This window comes from Corvus hawaiiensis, chromosome 2 (assembly GCF_020740725.1).
Source record: "Corvus hawaiiensis isolate bCorHaw1 chromosome 2, bCorHaw1.pri.cur, whole genome shotgun sequence".
In the NCBI taxonomy this organism is placed as follows: domain Eukaryota; kingdom Metazoa; phylum Chordata; class Aves; order Passeriformes; family Corvidae; genus Corvus; species Corvus hawaiiensis.
Window position 1 is genome coordinate 19,461,676 of NC_063214.1, and position 21,229 is coordinate 19,482,904.

At 42.2% G+C, this 21,229-nt stretch overlaps 1 protein-coding gene and 1 long non-coding RNA gene across 6 annotated transcripts in view; one reads left to right on the forward strand and one right to left on the reverse strand.

Moving 5' to 3' along the window:
• Nucleotides 1-20,872, reverse strand: THAP12 (THAP domain containing 12). 4 transcript variants are annotated; one of them, XM_048294032.1, is made up of 7 exons: nt 20,739-20,798; nt 19,497-19,735; nt 19,255-19,355; nt 5,698-5,818; nt 4,091-4,198; nt 3,115-3,151; nt 1-2,856 (listed from the first exon to the last, which is right to left on the reverse strand). In XM_048294032.1, the coding sequence occupies exons 4-7, from the start codon at nt 5,710-5,712 to the stop codon at nt 911-913; spliced, it is 2,106 nt and encodes a 701-aa protein (XP_048149989.1). In that variant the 5' UTR covers nt 5,713-5,818; nt 19,255-19,355; nt 19,497-19,735; nt 20,739-20,798; the 3' UTR covers nt 1-910. The 4 variants fall into 4 exon arrangements, with proteins under 4 accessions (XP_048149989.1, XP_048149990.1, XP_048149988.1 ...); XM_048294033.1 differs by lacking the exon at nt 19,255-19,355; XM_048294031.1 differs by lacking the exons at nt 19,255-19,355; nt 19,497-19,735 and having other exon boundaries at nt 20,739-20,872.
• The window catches only part of LOC125321336, an 8,254-nt gene continuing 7,492 nt past the window's right edge, over nt 20,468-21,229 (forward strand). For both annotated transcript variants that reach the window (XR_007201514.1, XR_007201515.1), the window contains exon 1: nt 20,468-20,572. This is a non-coding gene — a long non-coding RNA (uncharacterized LOC125321336). The remainder of the gene's footprint in view (nt 20,573-21,229) is intronic.

The following is a 21,229-nucleotide window of genomic DNA, read 5'->3' on the forward strand; positions in this document are numbered from 1 at the left end:
TAAAAAGCAATTCACATTTTATTTTAAATTTCAATAAACTGTACAAAAATGTTTCATTCTCACCAAAAATAACAGCAATATTTTCAATCTTACTCCTAGACAAACAACACACTCTTATTTTAATCTTTCCAGAGTGAGTTTACAAATAAACATACTATAAGATGCATGGGTTTGCGTCAGAGTCGGGGCAAACAGATTTAAATGTTTGTGAAATAAATTTTAAGTTTTTTGTGTCTTTTAGGAATTTAAATACTCCTGCCATGCCTGTTAAGCCTAAAGAAAAAAAGTTTTGTGTCTGACACAAAGGAATGTAAACAGTCATCAAGAGATTAAAGAGGTTGACTCTTCCAACAAAACCATAAACGTACCCCTATATCACTGACATTCACTTTACACCGAGACCTGTCCACAGCATGGGGATCATGCAATAGCTGAATCCACTCTCCAAAATGCCACTTAAATATACATCAAGGACTTTCTTAAACGTTTGGGGTTTTTTTAAAAATCCTAAGTAACAGAACTGAAATAGATTATACTCTTTTTAATATTTTGAGTTTCTTTCTTATCCTAATTCATCAGTGAATATGTAACAGCCCCATCAGATCTACAATCATAATGTACTTTTTCCACAATGCAATAGAGTAAACGAGCACCTAGTTAAGCCAATCAGATGTAGAAAGCACCTCTGCCAAGAGCACGGGCTTGTGTCAGCCTTGATTTTGTTTGCCAAACACATTTAGTATGGACTTACAACACATAATTTAGGTCATTGACCACAGCTTGTTCAGTCCAAGGCCTAAAATGGAAACACAATTGCAGTGATTTTTTAAGATTTCAACATTTTTTTTCCCCAGCTTTGAAACTTAATTAAGAACAAGCTGTTTCAATAGATCAATTAGAGCTTAAAAATTTAGGCATCATCTGTTACTTCAGAATTGTTTGAAGGAATATAGTCTTGAAATTCCACTTTATCCGGGTAGAGTTTAATGTAAGTGTCCACCATCAAATCTAAGTCATGTTTTATGTCAAAGTTTATGTTCAGCAAAGCAAGGTTGCTTGACCTTTGCTCTGTCAAGGTGTTTTTCAGGTATGCCTTTAAGCGCTTTCGCCCTATTCCGTATTTTTCATTCTCCACCTTCATCACTGGAAGTAAGCACAAGACTTTAAGCAATGCATAAACATTAGGGAAAAACTTTATGTCGGGCAAGTGAAGTGCTTCATAAATAGTAGCTGGAAGTTCAATATCTTTTCCTCTGTGCTTCCACTTGATTCTCCAACAGTGAAGCTCAGCAGAAAGTGTGTCTGGATTGGGCAAGTCATTTTTGAACATGTCAGCATGATGCTCCTCAGACGTATTGAATTTGAGCTGTCCCATGACTGAGGGCACTAACGACAAACATTTAAGAGCTTTTAAATGTTGTTCTGAGAAAATATCTTTTAATTCTTGAATAATATGCTCTACTGTCGGGACACTTAGGATTTCTTTGTAATAATTTTCTGATGTCGTATCAGGGTCGAAGTTCCCCTGTTGTGCCCTGCGAAATTTTCCTGGGAGTTTAATTTGTACATCCAGTTTTGTAGCCAAATTTGTTGCTTCCTCAAACCAAAATTCATGGTAAACTTCAATATTCTCCATCACTTCATTCAGAGAGTGCAATACTGCTGTTAAACTGCCAGCTGCAAAGAACACATCTGATGTTTGTCCCTGGAGATTTTTTCCAAATGCTCTTGTAAAAGACAGAACATTTTTCATAATTACAATAGTGACAATGAAATCAAAATCTGTTAATGCACTTGAAAGTACAAATGCTCGACCGACAATGAAGTTGTTCCACCTGACAGACAAGTCACTGCTCACAGTATCCAAGCACAGTACCAATGCTTGCAGGAGGTCCACTAAAACCTCAAAAGTATCATGCCTGCCTGTCCACTGAGAACGGCAGATCTTCTTCAACTCATTACCCTTCTCCTCATTGTCCTGAAAAAGAACAGAAATTGTGTTGTCCAGTTCTACTAGTAATTGTGGAGACTGATTAAAAAGACAGCAAACTTCTTCAATTGTTCCTAATGCAATGGAAACACCAACAACAGGAACAGATTTTGCCAGCCAAACATTTAAGGCACATGAGGAACACAGTGTATACACAGCTTGTGGATACTTTTCCAAGAGTCTTGTAGCCACAACTTTCATTTTAGAAGCAAACCCACTGGAGACGATGTAGGCTTGACCCCGACAGTACTCCATGTTTAGACCCCACTTTTCAGTAATAGTCGCATGGAACTTAACAGCTAAAATTTCAGGATCAGCCTCATATGGTAAAAACCCAATGAATTCTTCTCTTAGATTGTGAGAATCATCAATGAACCTGACCAACACTGGCAAATGTTCCTCTCCTGCTATGTCTACTACTTCATCGGTAACAATAGAAAAGAAGTGTGAGTCTCTTACTTCCCTCAGTGTCTCCTCTCTAACACAGTTTTCACAGATCTCAAGCATTTGTTTCTGCTGACTTTTTGAACAATACTCAAGGTTGACTGCAGTCATCTCAAATCGTTTCCTCAGAACTTCATCACCACTGTTTATTCTATATTCCAGTAGAGCCTGAAAGTTATCGGAAGTAAAAATACCTTCTGGAAGTTCATCAACATTATGGCCATCCAATGGAATATTTTGTTTACCCATTAGGATCAAAATTTCAAATAATGATTTAAGGTAATCTTTGTTTTCTCTTTCTTCCAGTGTTAAGGGGACAGCTTTTTCCTCTTGTTCTTCCCCTCCTTCCTCCGAGACAGTACTTTGCTCATTGTTTTCATTTGATTCTTGAGTTGCCTGTTTTCCTTCAAAAGCTTCATCAACTACAAAATGAGAAATACTGTGTCAAAAATAAAACATAACATTTACTTACTCATTATCTTTAAGTTACCAGAGTCCAGAGGATAATGTTTCCAGTTTAAAAGTGAATGAGTACTTTGGAAAAAATTTAGACTGGCTGGCTGAATCAAGAAGGAACTCAGTTATCCTCCTGATATATATAAACTAATAGTTATAAGTCCTTCATTACTTTGTCAGCCTTAGCAAATAAAGTTATTATCTCAATTATTTTGACCACTTACTCTTTTGCTGCTTCAATGTTCTTATTTCATCTTCACTCTTAAAAAAACAAACAAAAATAACTTATATTGATGACAATGTCTAACACGTGACCTTAAAATATTAACACATCAAGATCAGATACGAATACTGTAGATAAGACCAGTTAACATTTGCCAAAAAGTGCTAGAAACTCCAAGACCAGGAAGTTTCTTGAGGTAGTTTATTGCTGCCATGACATGTATCTACTAACTACATGAGAACAGTTGTATTAGGAGGTTCTTCAATATGTATAATTATTAGTAAATAGACTCTACTGCAATTTGATAATGTACTGTCAGTAGATAGAACTATATTTAACTCCATTTTCAGTCAACAGATGCAACCAAACTCACAAAGTAGTACTTAGAAATTGTCTGCAATTTTTCAAGCATAAACAGAGATTATGAGTGGAATTCCCCCTAGTTGTCAGTATACTTATAACCACAGGGACACTTTCTCCCTAAATGACACACAAGACACAATCCCAAAAAAAAATTTCTCAATCTTGGTTTTATCCATGGATCATCTTTTCAGAACAATAAGCTAAAACAAGCATGTCTGAATTGATTCAGATTTCAGAAGTTAAATGTGTGAACCGAAGATCACAATCAATATGCAGCAAGAATTTTGGAGTATCATGCATCAGTTGTGTTCAGTTGGCACTGAAGTAACAAGAAAAAGAAAACTATACATTTGATTTGGATGAAAGAATCAGCTCTAGATCAACATATTTAATTTTCCAGATTATTTCTTAACAACTTCCTTAGTAGATAAAATTTTTGTCATGCATTTAACTTATAATCAACAAAAAGAGATACATGAATAGGCAGCATAGAAAATACAAACACTCAAGCACTAAATATTATTATTTGATATTTTTGTGTAAAAGTTTCACATTAACTTACTTGCCTTTTTTTCTTTTAATAATAAACCAATAATTTTACATTAAAAATTTACCAGCTCTTTTATCCTTTTCCTATGTCTGCTGTGGGGATTGTTCAGGTGACTTGTAAGATCAAATATAGTTGGCACAGCATTATCCCGTAACACAGTTCTGTATGGGCTCTGTAAGAAGACAGACATCTAGATTAGGGAATTCTTTGAGAAATTTCAGACACTGTGCCTTTTTTTTTCTCTCCTTCTTTTCTCCTTTATTTTATTATTCTAAAGTACTTTGACTTTCTGATGTTACCAAAGAGCAAGCTAAGCAACTCACATTTCAGGGATATCAAGAGAACACTGAAAGTGAGAAGTAGACAGATACTACAGAAAACTCCAACCCGAACTGCAAATGCTTTTTTTCCTCCCCATTATCTTCATATCAAAGACCCTGGATGCAATAATTTTAATTTACTGCAATATTATGGTTTTTTAAAAATAAACATTCTGGATAAAAAGACATTTATGCATCAGGAAGGAAACATTTTGTTACTATTGTGTTTTGGGTTTTATCACTTATTTCACAATTCCAGAAACATTTAATTGTGAAAACGTTCAATTGCTTCTTTTTGTAGAACTACGAAGTCCACAAAACACCACTGTGAAAGATCATATGGAACGAAAATTTATCTATGAATAAACAAAAAGAAGAAAAGACTTCTAGATGATCATACAAATGCTTCCAGTTAAAAAAAATACTTTAAGTAGAATTTTGTAATTTGGATATACTGTAAACCTTTGTTATAAATACTGGCTAATTTCCATTAAGCACAAAATTGTAACTGACGTCATCTGTCATTAGACTGAACAACATTTCAAACAAACCAAGTTTCATAGAGCTTCTTTCAGAGTCATAATTACTTCAAATTTTCATTTGTTTCTGGGATGCTGGCTAATTAGAGACCCCATCACATGTAATACCACCAGGACTTCAGAGTTTGACCTGCATATTTTAATTATCCTTCAAAACTAAAAGACTGGTTTTGCCTATGTACCAGAGTGAAATTCAGCCTAGAAATTAAAATTTGATACAAAGTCCCAAGTCTATCCTTTCCTACTGTTATGCAAGCTGTTAAAATCATACTATCTTGTTGACAAAGAGAATTGAAAGCTATTATTTCATTAACAAAAACAGTGCTTTGATTTTAGCCAGAAAAAACGTAACAGGAAATTAAAGCTTGACAGATGTAAAGAGTATTTAAATCTTGTGGCCAGAGCAGAGTGTAATTTAACCAAATCACACCATGTACACACTTCAGTAACAGGACATTAATAAGTTTAAATAATTAGAGATATGCAAACTTACATCAAATAAACTTACATAATATTGTAACCTCTAGTGAAACAAAACAAGCATGAGGAAAGCACTGGAGTGAGGGCCAGTGTTCAACAAACACCTTAAACCAGCAGGGGCACTGCTTTTTCTCTCGCCTCCAACTGTTCATTTTCATTTCCAATGTCTGTGAGCCTGTGTGGAGCCCCAGACAATGACAGTGACCCCAATTAAGACTAAGAGATTAATTTTCCAGTTACCCAGGAGCTCAAAGATTAAAAGGCAGCATTCTGGTGAAAAATGTCAGTCCCATTTTGCAAGATGCAGCAAACAAATGCTTGTTTTTACTTACACTTCTGCATATCATAGAAGTCTCAAAATGTTTAGCACACAATCTGTAATGCTTGTTGAGTTGATCTGGAGTTTTATCTTCTAAATCTGCCCTTCGACAGTTCTCTACCCATCTCTGACATCTGCATGTAAGGAGAAGAATTAGATAATCTTAGGATAAAACAAACTCCCTTAAAATTTCAAACCATACTCAAAATTGGAGCAGAAGTGAGCCCAGACCTTGATGCAAGGCTTAGGAAAGTTCTTTACAACTTCCTTTTGAACACCCCATCGAATCTTTGTAAAAACTACTTTTTCTGCTTTTGCTCACCACTCAACATCACCCCAGCAAATTCAGGAATCCTTTCCCTTACTTTATGTATTCTTGCCTTTGTCACAGACACACACAGAGCAGACTGTAGCACAGTTGCTTGTGGTGATGCGATACCTTTATTGTATTTTTATATAAGTTTTCTGTACCCCAATGGTTCATCCCTACCTTCCCCACTCCTACTCCCAGCTGGTTTGCCCCAGACCCAAGCCGCTCCCCCGGTGCTCCCTACATGATTGTTCTCCTCCCCTTGTTCTAGCTCTTTCCCTATCAATCACCCAAACCCCTCCTGTTGTTCCCGAAGGTCCAGTGTCCATCATCTGAAACCTCCCAATTTACCCTTATATGGTCCTTGTCAATCCCCCGAGACCCTACCCCTCTAGATACCTCCCCCTTTGGAAATCCCCTAAACCTTGATGCCCCATTGGGGCATGTGATCCCTTTCCCTCCTCCCCTTGAGGCTATTGGCCCAAGGAAATGTCTATCCTCGTCCATAGCCCTCCCTTAGAGATTTCTATTGGTCCCCAGTTAAGCCATCCCCATTGTAACACCTCCCTTTGTAAGAGGCTCCCTGGAGCTGTTGGAGGCTTGTCTCCTGGGAGTTGCCTCCAATAAAGTTGGATTATCCCGTGTGGCAAGCCTCCTTGCTACTTTTTATCCTCTCCCTCGTCTGGACTGCTGACAGCCACTGTGCCTGGAGCTTCAGCTCCCCTGGGCAGAGCTGAACTCCTGAGGAACAGCTTTAAAGCCAAGAGCCTCCAGCTGCTCCCCATTCCTGTCGCATACTGCAGGAGCTAGCCTGCGCAGTGGTCGGTGGCGGTCATTGCGACAGTTGCTCATGAAACCTACTTAATTCTAAAGAATTTGCTCTTAAAAAGAAAAAAAAAACCAAAGAGATGTCCTTGTAGCCTAAAGTCATAAAGTTTTCAAAGCAGTTTTCAAGATAGTTGTCTTCTCCACCTCCTTTGAAAATACAGTATTCTTCTTATTTATTGTGGTCACTGGGGAGTTGAGAGTAGATTTATGAAAGTGAAATTATAACAATAGAAAAACAACCATTCTACAGACAGTGCTTCCATGCCTGAAGAAAGTTCTCCTTAGATACATATTTTTACAACGTATTTACTTCTGCTTTGGATTAGTTCTCCAAGGTATAACACAAAGATAAAGAAATATTTCCCTTACTAATAGGACTCCATTTAGGTATGCAAGAGACTCTTTCCTCTGGTGAGTAAACCACTTGCAGTAATTGATGTAAATGCAGAAGTCAGCTTAGACTTCTGCTAATGGGGTATATGCCATCCCTCTCTGAGCAATCAGGTTACTTGTTCTGTTGCTAGAAGTTAGGAGAAAGCAATTTTACTATTATTTTTGACTGCAAACATGAAATTATTGTTTATAGCAGTAAGGAGGGAGAAAAACAACTAGAGGTTACTCAACAATAAAGGAACAAAGGCTGTCTTGTCAGATGTTTTGGTGGGCAGCCCAAATGAGTAAATCACAGGTCTGAGTGGATTCACCTCTACTTCAGCTCAGTAAAGGGCAACTGTCCAGATGAAAGAGTAGAATCTTAGATTCTGATCTCTGCTGGCTGAACCATTTGTTAATCTCAATTTTTTGCTCATGCAAAATATCAAAATAACAGTGGCGGCAAATGCCGTAAGTCAGGAATCATTTCTAATATTGCTCTTGGAGATCCATACAGAGTATCCTTAGTAACAACTTAAAATAAGGAAAGAAAAAAAATGTTTTAAAAAATCAGGGGTTTTGGCACAACAGATCTTGCATGCTTGTCTGAGCAGTGCAATCACCCCAAAAAGAGAGCAGGGGAGCTTTTTTCACTTAAACAAATTATATAAACACTCTTTTTAAGTGGGAGACTGGCATGTAAATTGTATTGACCCTGGCTCTCAGACTTTCTCAGTGGGTGTCGACTACTGAACAACTCATTAAATGTGATCACAAAGGCTGATCAGCCTCCTCAATAGTTAGTGGGGAGGGTTTCAGTCCAAAGAAAGAGCCTAACCCCTGGTGTTACCTGCTTCTCTCAGTGATTCAGGGAAGCTGACAAACACTGACAAAGAGCAAAGCCAGAGCTCCTTACATTACATTAACTCCTCTGAATCATCTCCTGGCAACCACAGGGGGACAAATTGGTGGCAGCAATGGTGCATTTAGAACTGGCACACAGCTGTCAAGGACAGACAAATATCAGCCTGAATTCCTTGTCCTCCAATGTTGATGCCAACCAGAGAAGCTAAGTAGGTACCAGTAATAGTCAAGGATCAGATCAGTGAGTGACAGCAAAAGATACCACCAGCTCTTCAGAGGGGGCTTACTCAAAAATGAGTCTCACACTGATTTCCTTAACCACCCAATATTCCTTTCCCTTATCAAGTTCTTTGACAGTTGCACAAAAACTGGCTGTGGCTGCTTGCTGCCTTTTGTGCTGAAGTAAACATCGCTGACTGTGATGCCGAATTATTTTTGCCTTTTTTATCTATTCTCTGCATTCTTTACATATATATTTGTAGCTTTGTAGCCTATTGTTGTATCTGTGGCTAGTTTTCCCAGTATTTTCCCTACCTTTTCCCTAGGCAGAAAACCAAAACACATTCCAAGGCCCCCTATCCTATCTTGCTTCTTTCTGGGAACCAAGGCTGAAAAACAGCTCTTCGAGACACATTTTCATAAACAATGTTTAGTTCCCATCTAAGGGGGAGGGCAGGATTCAGAGAGGGTTGAACCAGGGGAAATAGCATCACCTCTTATGTATCTTGATGCCTGAAAGATAGGCTGGAAATAAATCCCCATAGACTGATGTCTATAGAGCAGGTATTTGTTTATTGCAGCGCAGGTGGTGAGGGGGGATTTTTCCTCCTAACTCACCTGCCTTCATCAAGTGCTGTGGTATATTTATACAGTAAATTTTATTTAATGTTGCTATGTCATTACAGCATCATCACATACGTGCCGGAACTAATTTACATAGCATGATCTCATGGTTATTAGCTAATTCTTTGCACTGTGCATACACTTCCCCAGTTCGGGGGTCTGCGGGGGTCTTTGATGAAGGCTTCTAGAGTCTTCTTCACACTTGAACTTTTCAACTTTGTCTTTGGGGCATGCGCAGTTGCGATGCTCTTCAGTCCATCTGGGCTTAACCGGCCTAAATTCTTTGTTTTGTGGCTAATTGGCTTTGGCTTGCCAATTTCTCATTAGTACTACACTTATCTATCTCTAAAACTATACACCTGGTAAGTTTTTGTTTGTTTGTTTCTTTCTTTCTCTTTTTCTCTTTTTCTCTATTCTGCACATAAGCAACTAGTTAACTATATACTAGCCATTACATTGTATAAAAAGTTATTCATATTAGATTATATGGGTATCAAAAGTTATGATTCAGGTTATATAAGCATCAGGTTATAGGTATAGGAGTTATGATTCAGGCTACATAAGTAAAAGCTGTGATTCAGGCTATATAACTACAGAAGGCTATACTTCAGCTTATATTCTTATATTGATACTCTTCAGGTTATATTGATAAAAAGTCATGATTCGGGTTATATTGATATTAAGGTTACATAGATATCTTATAACCCAAGCTTTATAAGCACTTTGTTACTTTGACCTAAGTTCTATAGACTTCAATCTAATTGGTGATTTTTGTCAATCATGCTAATTTGCCAAACTTTTAAAACTGTATTCACCCAATGGGAAGTGGGCATTTTGTGGACATTTTTCCCTATCTGCCCCTAGAGACCTCCAATGCAGACCAGCCATTGTGTTACCTCCTATACTAATATTATCTCAGGGGTGTGTTGTTTTATTTCTAGGTTCATTAAGGCATCACCTGAGCACATGATCCAAAAGCCCTTGGTGTGCTGAGCCCCAGTTTGAGGATCCTAACCACATTATCCTAGTGTGGTTTGGGTTGGAAAGGACCTTACAGCCCATCCAGCCCCTGCCATGGGCAGGGACACCTTCCACTAGACCCGGTTGCTCCAAGCCCCGTCCAGCCTGGCCTTGGACACTTCCAGGGATGGGGCAGCCACAACTTTCCTGGGCAACCTGTGCCAGGGCCTCTCCACCCTCACAGCCCTCACTTCCCAATACCTAATCTAAATTTCTCCTCTTTCATGTCATGGATCAGACATGGGCACCAAACTTCTCAACCCACTGGAGCAGCAGATCAGCAACCAGAGTTCTCAAAATTTAGGAAGCTCTACTGGCAAAGGCTGAAATGTTGACATTCTCTCAAGTAGCTACAGGACTAAAAGGAAGTGGCAGGTTATATGACTGAACTCAAACCTGCAAACTCCACTGGAGTCTGAATTCAGCCCTTCAGTCTCACTGTGAGTTTGGTTCCAAATAGAACACTCTCTGAGGAATGGAATAACAAAGCAAAAGGAAGTCAGACCCCTGAGATCACCTGCTATAGCTCTGCATGGTATTATCCAAGCAGCAACTAGAAAGATCTTAGAATAAAATTATGTATTAACTTTTCTCAAATCTTTCAGTATTCAACTAATGCATATATGTATTGTTACACAAGTTCTTCAGCTGCAATACATTTGGCACAAATAAAAAGCCATCTCAATGCAATATATTACACCACTGCTGTTGAGGAATACACCTAATGCAAGTAGCTTCAGTGTTTTCAGGCTGTGAATTGGCACTGACCTTGCGCCTAACAAAGTCCAAGAAGTCCTGTGGCACTGGCTGGCTGGGGGTGGCTGGTCCTGCCTTGGGTCACCACAACCTCACACAGAGGTACAGGCTTAGGGCAGAGTGGCTGGAAAGCTACCTGGTAGAAAGGCCCTGGGGGTGCTAGTCAACAGTGGTTGAACACTGGCGTGCCCAGGTGGTCAAGAAGGCCGAGGACACCTGGCCTGTACATGCAGTGGTGTTGCCACGGGCCCAGGGCAGTGAATGTCCCTCTGTGCTGGGCACTGGTGAGGCACCTTGTTGGGGTTTTAGGAGCTCTCCTGGTTTTTTTGGTTGGTTTTTTTTTTTCTGTTAAAGAAATCCCCCCCCCCCCCCCCCACGTTGCTAGGGGAACAAATGGCTGGGTGCTTAAGAAAAACAAAAGACGTGGCTGCTTTTTTTGTTTCACCTGGGTGTGTGGGCAGTTAGGTCTCCGGCTTTCGGACAGAGAGGAGTCTGCTTTCTTCGGCTGCTTTTCCTTGTGCTGGAAAGCACCGGGATCCCAAAGCCGCCCTCCCTGCCCCGCTCGGAGTGGGGCCATGGCCGCCCTGCCCCGCCGTGGCTTCGAGCCTTCGCTACGTTGTAGCCGTGCTCAACCTGCCTGCCCAGACTTCCGGGGGGTTCCCCATTTGGATACATTGCGTCTGCCACCCGGGATTTGTGCTCGGCCCTGCCATTCGAGCCTGCCGTTTCAGCCTGCTGTTCCCGAGGGTCCAGCCGGACACCGAGATCAGCTGCCCAGGGCTTTGTGAAGCCTTTGTCCCATCCCTCCCCGGGATCCCAGGCCACCGGTGCCGCGTGCTCCCCGAGCTCGCTCCGGAGCGCCCCCTGCAGCCGCGGGGGAACCATCGCACCTGCCCTGCTCACCGGGAGCCGCCAGCGCCCCTGCCGGCTGCGAGCGGAACTGCACCCGAGGGGAAAGGGCCTGACAGCCGAGAAGGCTGGCACTGGGTTTGTGATTGTTTGCTGTTACTGCCATAGTTACTGTTGTTTGTTTGACTGGTTATACACATATATATATAATAGTAAAGAACTGTTATTCCTATTTCCCACATCTTTGCCTAAAAGCCCCCTTGATTTCAAAATTATAGTAACTCGGAGGGAAGGGGGGTTGCATCTGCCATTCCAAGAGAGGCTTCTGCCTTCCTTGGCAGACACCTGTCTTTCAAACCAAGACACACCTCCAGTCCTGGGGTCAGTTTTGGGCTCCTTGCAACCTCAGTGTAGATGCTGGAGTGTGTATAGAGAAGGGAATGGAGTTGGGGAAGGGTCTGGAGCACCAGAAGCAGCTGAGGGAGCTGCAGGGGCTCAGCCTGGCGAAAAGCAGGCTCAGGGGGAACCTTTTTGTTCTCCACAACTCCCTGACAGGAGGGTGCAGCCAGGTGAGGGTCAGGCTTTGCTCCCAGAGAACAAGGAAGGGACAGGACAAGAGGAAACAGCCTCAAGTTGTACCAGAGGAGGTTTAGGTCGGCTAAATTTCCTCACTGAAAGGTAGTTAGGTACTGGAACAGGCTTACCAAAGAAGTGGTGGAATCACCATACCTGGTAGCCCTCAAAAGGACTACCACTACTACCACTACTGTGGCACTTGAGGACAGCGTTGAGTGGTGAACATGGTGGTGCTGGCTTAATAGTAGGACTTGATGATCTTGGAGGGCTTTTCTAACCTTAAGTCTCTGTGACTTTATTTTGTGAATACTGGGGTAACTTAAAGGCTTAGCTAAACCTGGTTCAGAGAGCAAGACTGATAGCAAGGTTGTTCATATTTAAAAAATCCCCAAAACCCGAAGTGCAGCAACCCAAACTCTTACAGTAATGATTCATGCCACTACATGCACATTATAGACAGCATTTTAACATATGGTGATTCTTTCAAGATATTTTAACCTAAGAGTTCATTTACTATCTTTTTTGTGGGGTTGTAAAAGTATTTTCTTCGTTTGAAAGTAAATAGGCAATTGGTTCACAGACAAAACATATTTCTGGAGAGCACAGAAAACACCAGCTGAAGTAATTGTTCACTCTGGTGTGCTGCTATTAGGTGCACATGGATTCCCTTCAAAAAACTTGCTTGTGAGAAATGCTCGTCTTCAAAATGTGTGCTATTTGTGTCCTTTTTTACAGAAAAGTTATCCTTTTTGTGAATTCAGATTTGGTTGTAGCTATTTGGATGGATTGTCAGGGTGTCAGTTTGAAGTACCATGCCAAGAACCGGTTCTCCAGCAGCAGTTCTCCAGCACGTTTTGTACAAATGTGAGATTTTCTGTAGACTAGTACTTGCTTATAATGGTGGTAATTTTGTGTATGGTTTTAAAGCATATTTATTAATGCATATTTTAGACATATACATTTATATAGGTAAGAGGATTTTTACATAGGTAAGAGGTAAATTACTTTCTCTAGAATAAAGAGAACAGTTGTTGTCTCAAGAATATTTGGTGTTATCCATAAATGGCAAGCATCGCCTGTGTGACCCAGGTTAGCAGCACAGTCACAGCAGCAGGAAATCTTTTTACTTTTCAAAACAATGTTATTTATATTAACTTGGAGGACACAGTTTCATTTTCATCCAGGACAAAGATATGCAAAGGGTCCTGTCTGAGCAGGGAACTGGTGTTTTGTTGCCTAAGACTTTATATTGCCTCTTCAGCAAAAAGAAAAGGAAAAAACTTCCGTTAATTAAGAAAAAAAAAAAAAGTAGATATAAGAAAATGCTTTAAAGTTCTGTTGCGGTCTTCAGGAGGTAGACAGTTAGGTCTATTAAACATGCAGAGAATTTTGACACCTACTACAATGCAATAAGGTATAAAACTACCATGTGAATTGATACTTGTACAATATGTAGATGATTTGTTACTTGCCAGCAAGGCATATGAAGATCGAAAGATACTATTTGTCTATGCACTGCTTTAGAAGGAAAAGGCCACTATGCATCTCTGTAAGCTTCAGCCGTGGTGTCAGAAAGTAAAACATTTAGGATTTATATTAACAAAAGGACAAAGATTAGGAGACCCAGAAAAAGTCCAGGATATGGTAACCAGGCTGTGGTTACTCAACCAGTAACAAAAAAAGAACAGTTGTGAGGATTTCTTAGAGGTAGAAAGATATGGCAGACTCTGGATATACCGGGGTAAAGCAGCTCAGTAAATCATTGGCAGAGAGTACTGCTAAGGAAACTTCCCTGTCAGACCACCCAGGAGCCACTCCGGCTATCACTCGCACCACCTGAGCTGGGACCAAGGCCCCTTGGCAGCTCCATGCTCCACACTCCCATAGTCAGACTGAGTTTCCTCAGCAGCTTGACCCTAGGTTTCCCATAGCACAGTTTCAGTTATATCAATCCTTAAAATAATTTCATCACAGTGCAGTAAAATGGCAGCTCAAGATGGTGCCTCCGAGAAGGGACCCCAAACAAGTCTAAGTCCTCTTGCCAGTCTAAGTGTGGGAAAGTTTGGGTCTCGTCAACTCCTGCAGTGTCTCAGAGCATCCATTTGCTTGGCTGTGCCACAGGTCCCTGTGCCGTTTTGTTGGGCAAAGGGTCGGCAGTTGCCTCATGCCTCCAGAGCTCCATCTGCAGCTGGCACTGCAGCTGCCTCTGAGCTGCCAGCACTGAATGGATTCCTTAACACTACCAAGACAGAGGATGTGGAGCCTGTGCAGTGGGGTCCAGAAACAGAAAAAGCTTTCCAAGCTATTAAAAGGAGTTTTAGCTTTTGCTCTGGCATTGGGATTGCCAGATTACTCCAAGGCCTTTTGAACTATTTTTGCATGAGAAGACAGGCTTATGGAGCTTGTGAAGTCCTTACTCAAAACCTATATCCACATCGCTGCCCTGAGTCATTACTCAACTCAACTGGATGCTGTAGCAGCAGGGAATAATTCCTATGTCAAAAGCAATAGCAGCAACAGCAATTACCATGAAAAGGAGCAGACTTAGGTCTGAGTCACCCAACAACTATGTGTACATTAAGTGGACATGATTCTTAAACATGCTTCACAAGCATCATCCCCACAGAGAGCATATAGTTGTGAATAAATTATTTTAAATATACATATTATTTTGAGATTTTTTTTTTAATCCAGCAACTTTATTTCCTGTTCCCTTCAATAGTGAGCTGCATCATGATGTGCTCAGGTAGTGTTTCACTCCAGCCACCTACAGGGAGATACGCATGATCAATCTCTAGAGAACTTGGATCTAATCCCATTCTCCAATGGATCTTCATACATGAACGGAAAATGACACACAGCCTACACAGGGATGAAAAACTTTGAGGCACCTGAAGCAGAACCTTTACAACCCTTAGTGAATGCCCAAGGAACTGAATTGACCTGCGTTAGGAAGAGCAGCCTGGTGGGGATGTAATTAATGAGTGACTATACTAATTCTAAATATGCTTTTGAAGAGTGTCATACAATCTCTGTGCTATGGAAAGAACCAGAGTTCTTTACCTTGGCAGAAAAGAATGTATCTAATGGAACTGAAATACAAGTGGTGCTGGAAGCTAGCAAGCTTACAAGAGAAATTGCTCTAGTACACTGTCCAGCTCATACCAAAGGCTCCTGTGAAACAAAGAAATAATAAAACTGCTCAAACTTGTAGTCAGGTAGATTTAAAATGGCCTGGAGTTTAGGAGTAGTACTATGGGATAGCGAGATATTGGACATAACTCTCACCAACCTCTAGAGTGGTCATCAACAGGAATAGTATTTGGGCAGAAAATTATACCTCAGACCAGCCTCTTAGAAAATAAATGGTTGGAGACCACTTCACACAAAGTAATAAATGATAAATAAAATAAAATACAGCTACATGACGTACAACCTAGAGAGGAAGGATTAATTAAGGTATTTTCAGGAAAATCCAAATTGGAACTTAAATAGGAGGGACCATACACTGTCATATACTCTTTGCTGTTAAGTTTTAGGTAAGGAAACTGGATACACCATTCTCACATCAAACAAGTAGTGGATGGTCAACCAGTTGATTGTAATTTTATATTGGTAATCATTTAAGTATTTGTTCACAGGAATCTATAATGTTGTACTCTACCCTGGTAATCCTGTTAGCTTTGTTATACTTGTTACTTTGAATAATGCTGTACATAAAGGCAGCAGTTACAGAATGGGTGCACAGACATATATGCCCAGGGATTATATAAAAGCCCAGGGATTTCTTGGTTCAGGGTCAATCCCCAGAAGCATCAGTTCAAGCTGTTATTATGTTATGATTAAAGTGCTGAAAGGAACCAGACATCTGACACTCTGCTACAAAAAACCCAAGCTTGAGGCTGAAAGGAAAACTTGTCTGCCACCATGACTGTAGGCATGTCCAAGGAGTCAAACAGCACTCTTTGCTTCACTGGAGCCACCTGCCCTGGAGAGGCTTCGTTCACAAAAATTTGACTCCCACAGTGGCTCCTGAATGATCAGGCAGGAAAGTTTCCTTAATATCACTTAGGCATTGCTCATTAGCTTTTAAGAAGGTTTTCTTCAGTCACAAACTTTACATTTTCAGAGATCAGCTGGCATCTCATGGAAGTTGAAATGGCATTTTACGGAGGTGCAGCCATTGCCTCAGTACTGGTCAACTGCAATAGAACAGCATCTCTTTGCTTAAGAAGTATTTTGTTCTAAACTCTCATATCTCAACTGTAACTCAAGCCACCATGATGAACAGAGCCACAATCACAGATGAAAGTTAAGCAAACATCTTACTGTGGGGATCACTGCCTAGACTGCATAACACTATAAAATACACAACCTTATGGAGGTAACAGAGGCTACTTATACTAGTTTGATTTGAAAAGACAACATCCCACCCATTAAATGCTGGTGGTTCCTTTCCAAAGGCTGATCTCTGAACCCTTTATCGTCTCAAGCAGCCACAATGAAAGAAGGTAGTCTTAACAGGTTAGCTCTCACTAACTTCCTAATACCTGAAAGATCAGACTTGGAGTGTCTAACTGGAACTGCTTAGCACTGAACTGGGAAAACACTAAAGGCAATTACCCAGCTATTATGGAAACATTGAAAACAGTAAGGTAATAGAAACAATTTACCTGGGACTATCCATTTGCCATCAAAGATTTTTTAAAATTAAAATTTATTTTAAGATGTATTCTAACAACTTTACTTTCAACTTTCCCACCATAAGCTGCCAAGTGCAAATAACATTTTGGCACAAAGTACTTTGCTCACCATCCCAGTCTGACCTATAAAAGTGAGAGCAAGCAGTACAAGGAACACATTGTCATTTCCATCTGCAGAGTACTGTACATCAACCCACAGAATAAACCAACACCCTCAAGTCTGTAAAACCAAAAGGATGCATGGATTTATCAGTTTCTAAATGCTGTGGGTAAAATAGAATATATTATCAACTTTGGAGAGAAAGTCGTAAGATATTAAGGGGGGGAACCTCTAGAGAACTTAGAACATTATCTTTGTCACTGACTGTTTTTAAGAGCACAAAGATGCTCACAGTTTCTCCTTCCTTTGGACAGGGGATTCTGCTGCTCTACTACGCTCTTTTGAGACCCCATCTGAAATACTGTGTACAGTATGCCCCAATATAAAGAAAGACATGGAAATGTTGGACCAAGTTCAGAGGAAACCACAAAGTTGGTAAGATGTAGGAACCCAGAGTGCCGAGAATATTTCTCTGCCAGTTTTTAAGGGTTCTTACCCCCCTGAACAACACTGTTTTAACCTCCAACCTTGGGAAAAATTACCAACAATCAGACAAGAACTAGAAAATACGGTGGTGTGACTTAGGTGATAGACTACTTGTTGGGGAAGATGAAACAGGAAAGCCTTATAAATATGATTGCCTCACAAAAGATTTTGGGAATATGAAAACTACAGGCGACAGTGAAATGAAAGCCATTTTTGAAATACCAAGTCTTAGTTACTGAACAACTGGAAAACAATGGTATGGCCGACTGAAGGTAATCCCCTCTTGATGGAACAATACCCTCTGCTTGCAGGCAGGTCCAAGGGTCAGAGCAGACCCTACTAGCTCAGCAGAAGGGGTCCAAAGAGTAGTTTTTAGAAGTTAAGATGTAACACTCTATGGTAATATAAGAACTCTTATAGGCTGTATGTAAATGCTATAGGATTTGTATCTTGTATTAGATTGGTTAGTGACAATTAGAATATTCAGTACAGAAGATGATTTATTGTATTGTAACCAGGACTTCATCACTTCTTTTTCACTCTCATTCCTCTCACTCTCTCTCTCTCTCGTTACTTACCCGCTTACTCTCTTGCTCTCTTGGGCCTGCTCCGAGCTGAGTCTGGCAGCTCTAAGCAGTGCCCCTATACCTACGCCCTTTGCAATAAACCGCATGTTCCAAGATCTGACTTCAGAGATCTCCGTCCGTCCCGACCGTCCGACCCACCCCAAGCTCCCGCAACTACTGTGTAAGACTGTCACAGGGTGAAAAATTTAGAGGTTTTGGGCTTCTCTTTGTAGTAAATAGGTAAGAGTAAAAAATATCAAAATGGAGGATTGTTGTTGTTCTCTAAACCTTCTTTTTCTTCTTCTACTACTCCATGTTTTGCAGTAAAAGTAGTTTGGAATGATTGGATAGAGAATTCCGCAGTTCCTGCCCATGTTACTGAATAATTGGTAGGAAAGTGAAAATAATATACATTTTTAGTAACTATTGGTTAAATTATCTTTAAAAGGCCATGTAAATCTTGATAATTAGACTTCTCTCCTGCTTTCTGTGCTCTATGCTGTACCTGGGTCACGCAAGTGGCTCTGTTCCTCTGATAAGACTTAATAAACAACTATGCGGCAACACTGAAACTCCAGGAAAAGTCTTGGTTTATCTTTGAAACGCCTTGCAAGGACTTTTAGAAAATTCTCTCCCATCAGGAGGGATTTGATTTATGGCACGGTTCAGTGTCAGTAAGAGGACTGGAGCACCTCCCCTATGGAGACAGGACAAGAAAGTTGTGGCTGTTCAGCCTGGAGAAGAGAAGGTTGTGTAGAGACCTCACAGCAACTTCAAGTGTCTGAAGGAGCCTTACAGGGAAGTCAGAGAGAGACTCTGCATCAGGAACTGTAGTGACAGGACAAGGGGGAATGGCTTCAGACTGTAAGAGAGGAAATTTAGGTTAGATATATGGAGGAAATATTTTACAATGAGGGTTTGGAGGCCCTGGCACAGGTTGCCCAGAGAAGATGAAGCTGCCCCATTCGTGGACATGTTCCAAGGCCAGGCTGGATGGGGCTGGGAGCAAGGCGGTCTAATGGAAGGTGTACCTGCCTGTGGCTTGGAACGAGATGAGCTTTAAGGTTCCTTCCAACCTAAACCATCCTAGAGTTTATAAAATACAGTTTCAAAAAAGTAAATCTTTAATATGTAATCATTTAATTGCACACATTTAACTATATCTCCGCACTGCTACCATGGAAAACACTCATTCAAAATGTCTTTCCATAGAAAAATTATAAACTCTAGAGGGTATTTTCTTCATACAATAAACTGTCACCTATTAACCAATTCTGCACAGCTTGATGTGACTCACATTTTACAGCATGGACCTCTTTACAAATTGAGACTGAAGCTGAGACAGCAGCGAATTTCTTCAATTCCACACAAACAGCAGACATTCCTTTGTGTGAGTTCCTGAGGGTCTCACAGGACAGAAGGTAGAAAGAGACAACAGCAGGAGCAAATCATACAAATGAAAGAATAGGTACCCAACCACTTTGATTTCAGTTCTTATTAAAAGAAAAAGCATATGGAATATGGATTGTACTACAATACCTTGCATGTACTAGGCATCACGAAGAGGTCTGGATAGCCAAGTTTTATGGCAAAGCATTGCATTCATCCAAGAGAACTTCGTAACATATCTGAAATCACAGCTTTAGAGAGCAGCTACTACCTATAGAAGTTTTTCGTATCTTCACTTGAAATCGCTTGGAGGGTCTATTTCCTTAGAAAATACTGCATATGCATAATTCCCATGGGGTTTTGATTTTTCCAAAGATCAGGCCAAGCAGCTTCAAGGAAGGAAGCAAACAAATATCATGTATAAATCATAAAAAAATTCAGCCTTAACTACCTACTCTTAGAAGAGAGATAACTGATATTGCTCTATGCCTATGCACCTTTCAAAATTGTGGGCATCATGTTAAATCAAGTGATTTTAAGAGTGTTATCTCGATTTAAGGGTGACCTTTTACATGGGAGTTTCTGTGTCTAAGTACATGATTTATTTTTCACTGTCTCTCACTCACATACTTTTTGCTCTACCAGTACACCAGCCCCGCTTTCCACCCATTTCACCCCTTTCTCCCATCACTTCTGCTATTGCTCACGATGCTTTGCCACCATCCCAGCAATCCTGTGACAGCTCCTGTGTCGCATTTGCCACGCACACACCTCATCGTTCAGCACCACATCGCCTAATACAGAGCAGGACTGATAGACCTTCACTGCTTGAGCCAGTGCAGAACCTGCGCGGGCTCCCCACAGTGTAGAGCTCCCCCACCTCAGCCCATGGCTCCGGCACCCCTCCAGCTGCCCCACACCTCTCACAGCCATACATCCCATTGCACCGCCTCACACACAACTACCACCCCACCCTGCCCACAGTCAGGCAGCCCCTAGTCCCCTCTCGGCCAGGCACCCCCTCCCCGCCACGTCCCGAAGCGACACCGCTCCCATCCCCACCACTCCCCCGAGGGGCGGCAGCCGCAGCCGCGGCCGTCCCGGCGCAGGCGCAGCCGCCCGCCCGCCACAGCCCGGAGGGTCCCGCGGCCCCGCCCCGCCGGCGCCACAGCGAGCGCGGCCTCCGCAGGCACCACCGGAGCTCCGAGCGCCCGCCGGCCCTGCGGGTAAGGAGGCGCGGAGAGAGAGGTGCGGGGGAAGTAGAGCGAGTAGGAGGGAGGGAGCCGCCTCCCCGGCGTGGTGTCTCAGGCAGGCAGCGCTGTGGGCCGGCGGGGCCTGAGGGGGAGAGCCGGGCGCTCCTCCCCCAGCCTGTGCCTCCCGAGGTGGTCTCACCTGGCCGGGTCCCGGGGAAAGCGGAAGAAGGCCAGGTCGGACTGGGTGCTCTTGCGGGTGCAGTTGGGCGCCGCGCAGAAGTTCGGCATGGTTCCCCCGGCCGGCCCCTTTAAATCCGCGGGCCGGCGGGAGGGAGGGGGGGGGGGGGGGGAGGGTGCGTGTGTGGGGTGGAGGAGAAGGAGGAGGAGGAGGCGGCGGCGGCGGCGGTGGTGGTGGTGGCGGCGGCCGGAGGGGAGGGAGGGCGAGAAGCGGCTCCACAGTGCTGTGAGCGGCCGGGAGGATTCAGCGCCGCGCTCCGCCGGGCCGGGGCCGCCTCCTTCCCACACTGCACCGCGCGCGCCCGCCGCGGGCACGGCATGTCCCTGCGCGTGCGCGCGGGGAGCGGACAAGACGGGGGAGCGCATGCGCGGGGGATCGGGGTGTGTTTGTGTGCTACCCCGTGTGCGTGTTCTACTGTGTGTGTTACACCGCGTGTGGTCATTACACCGTGC

Excerpts from the sequence above, each read along its gene's own strand:
- THAP12 (XM_048294031.1), bottom strand. The coding sequence starts at position 20,827 with ATGCCGAACTTCTGCGCGGCGCCCAACTGCACCCGCAAGAGCACCCAG. Across the intron at positions 4,199-5,697 it reads CTTCTATGATATGCAGAAGT|AGCCCATACAGAACTGTGTT; the intron begins GTAAGTAAAAAC and ends GTCTTCTTACAG. Across the intron at positions 3,152-4,090 it reads GGAAAAGGATAAAAGAGCTG|AGTGAAGATGAAATAAGAAC; the intron begins GTAAATTTTTAA and ends TGTTTTTTTAAG.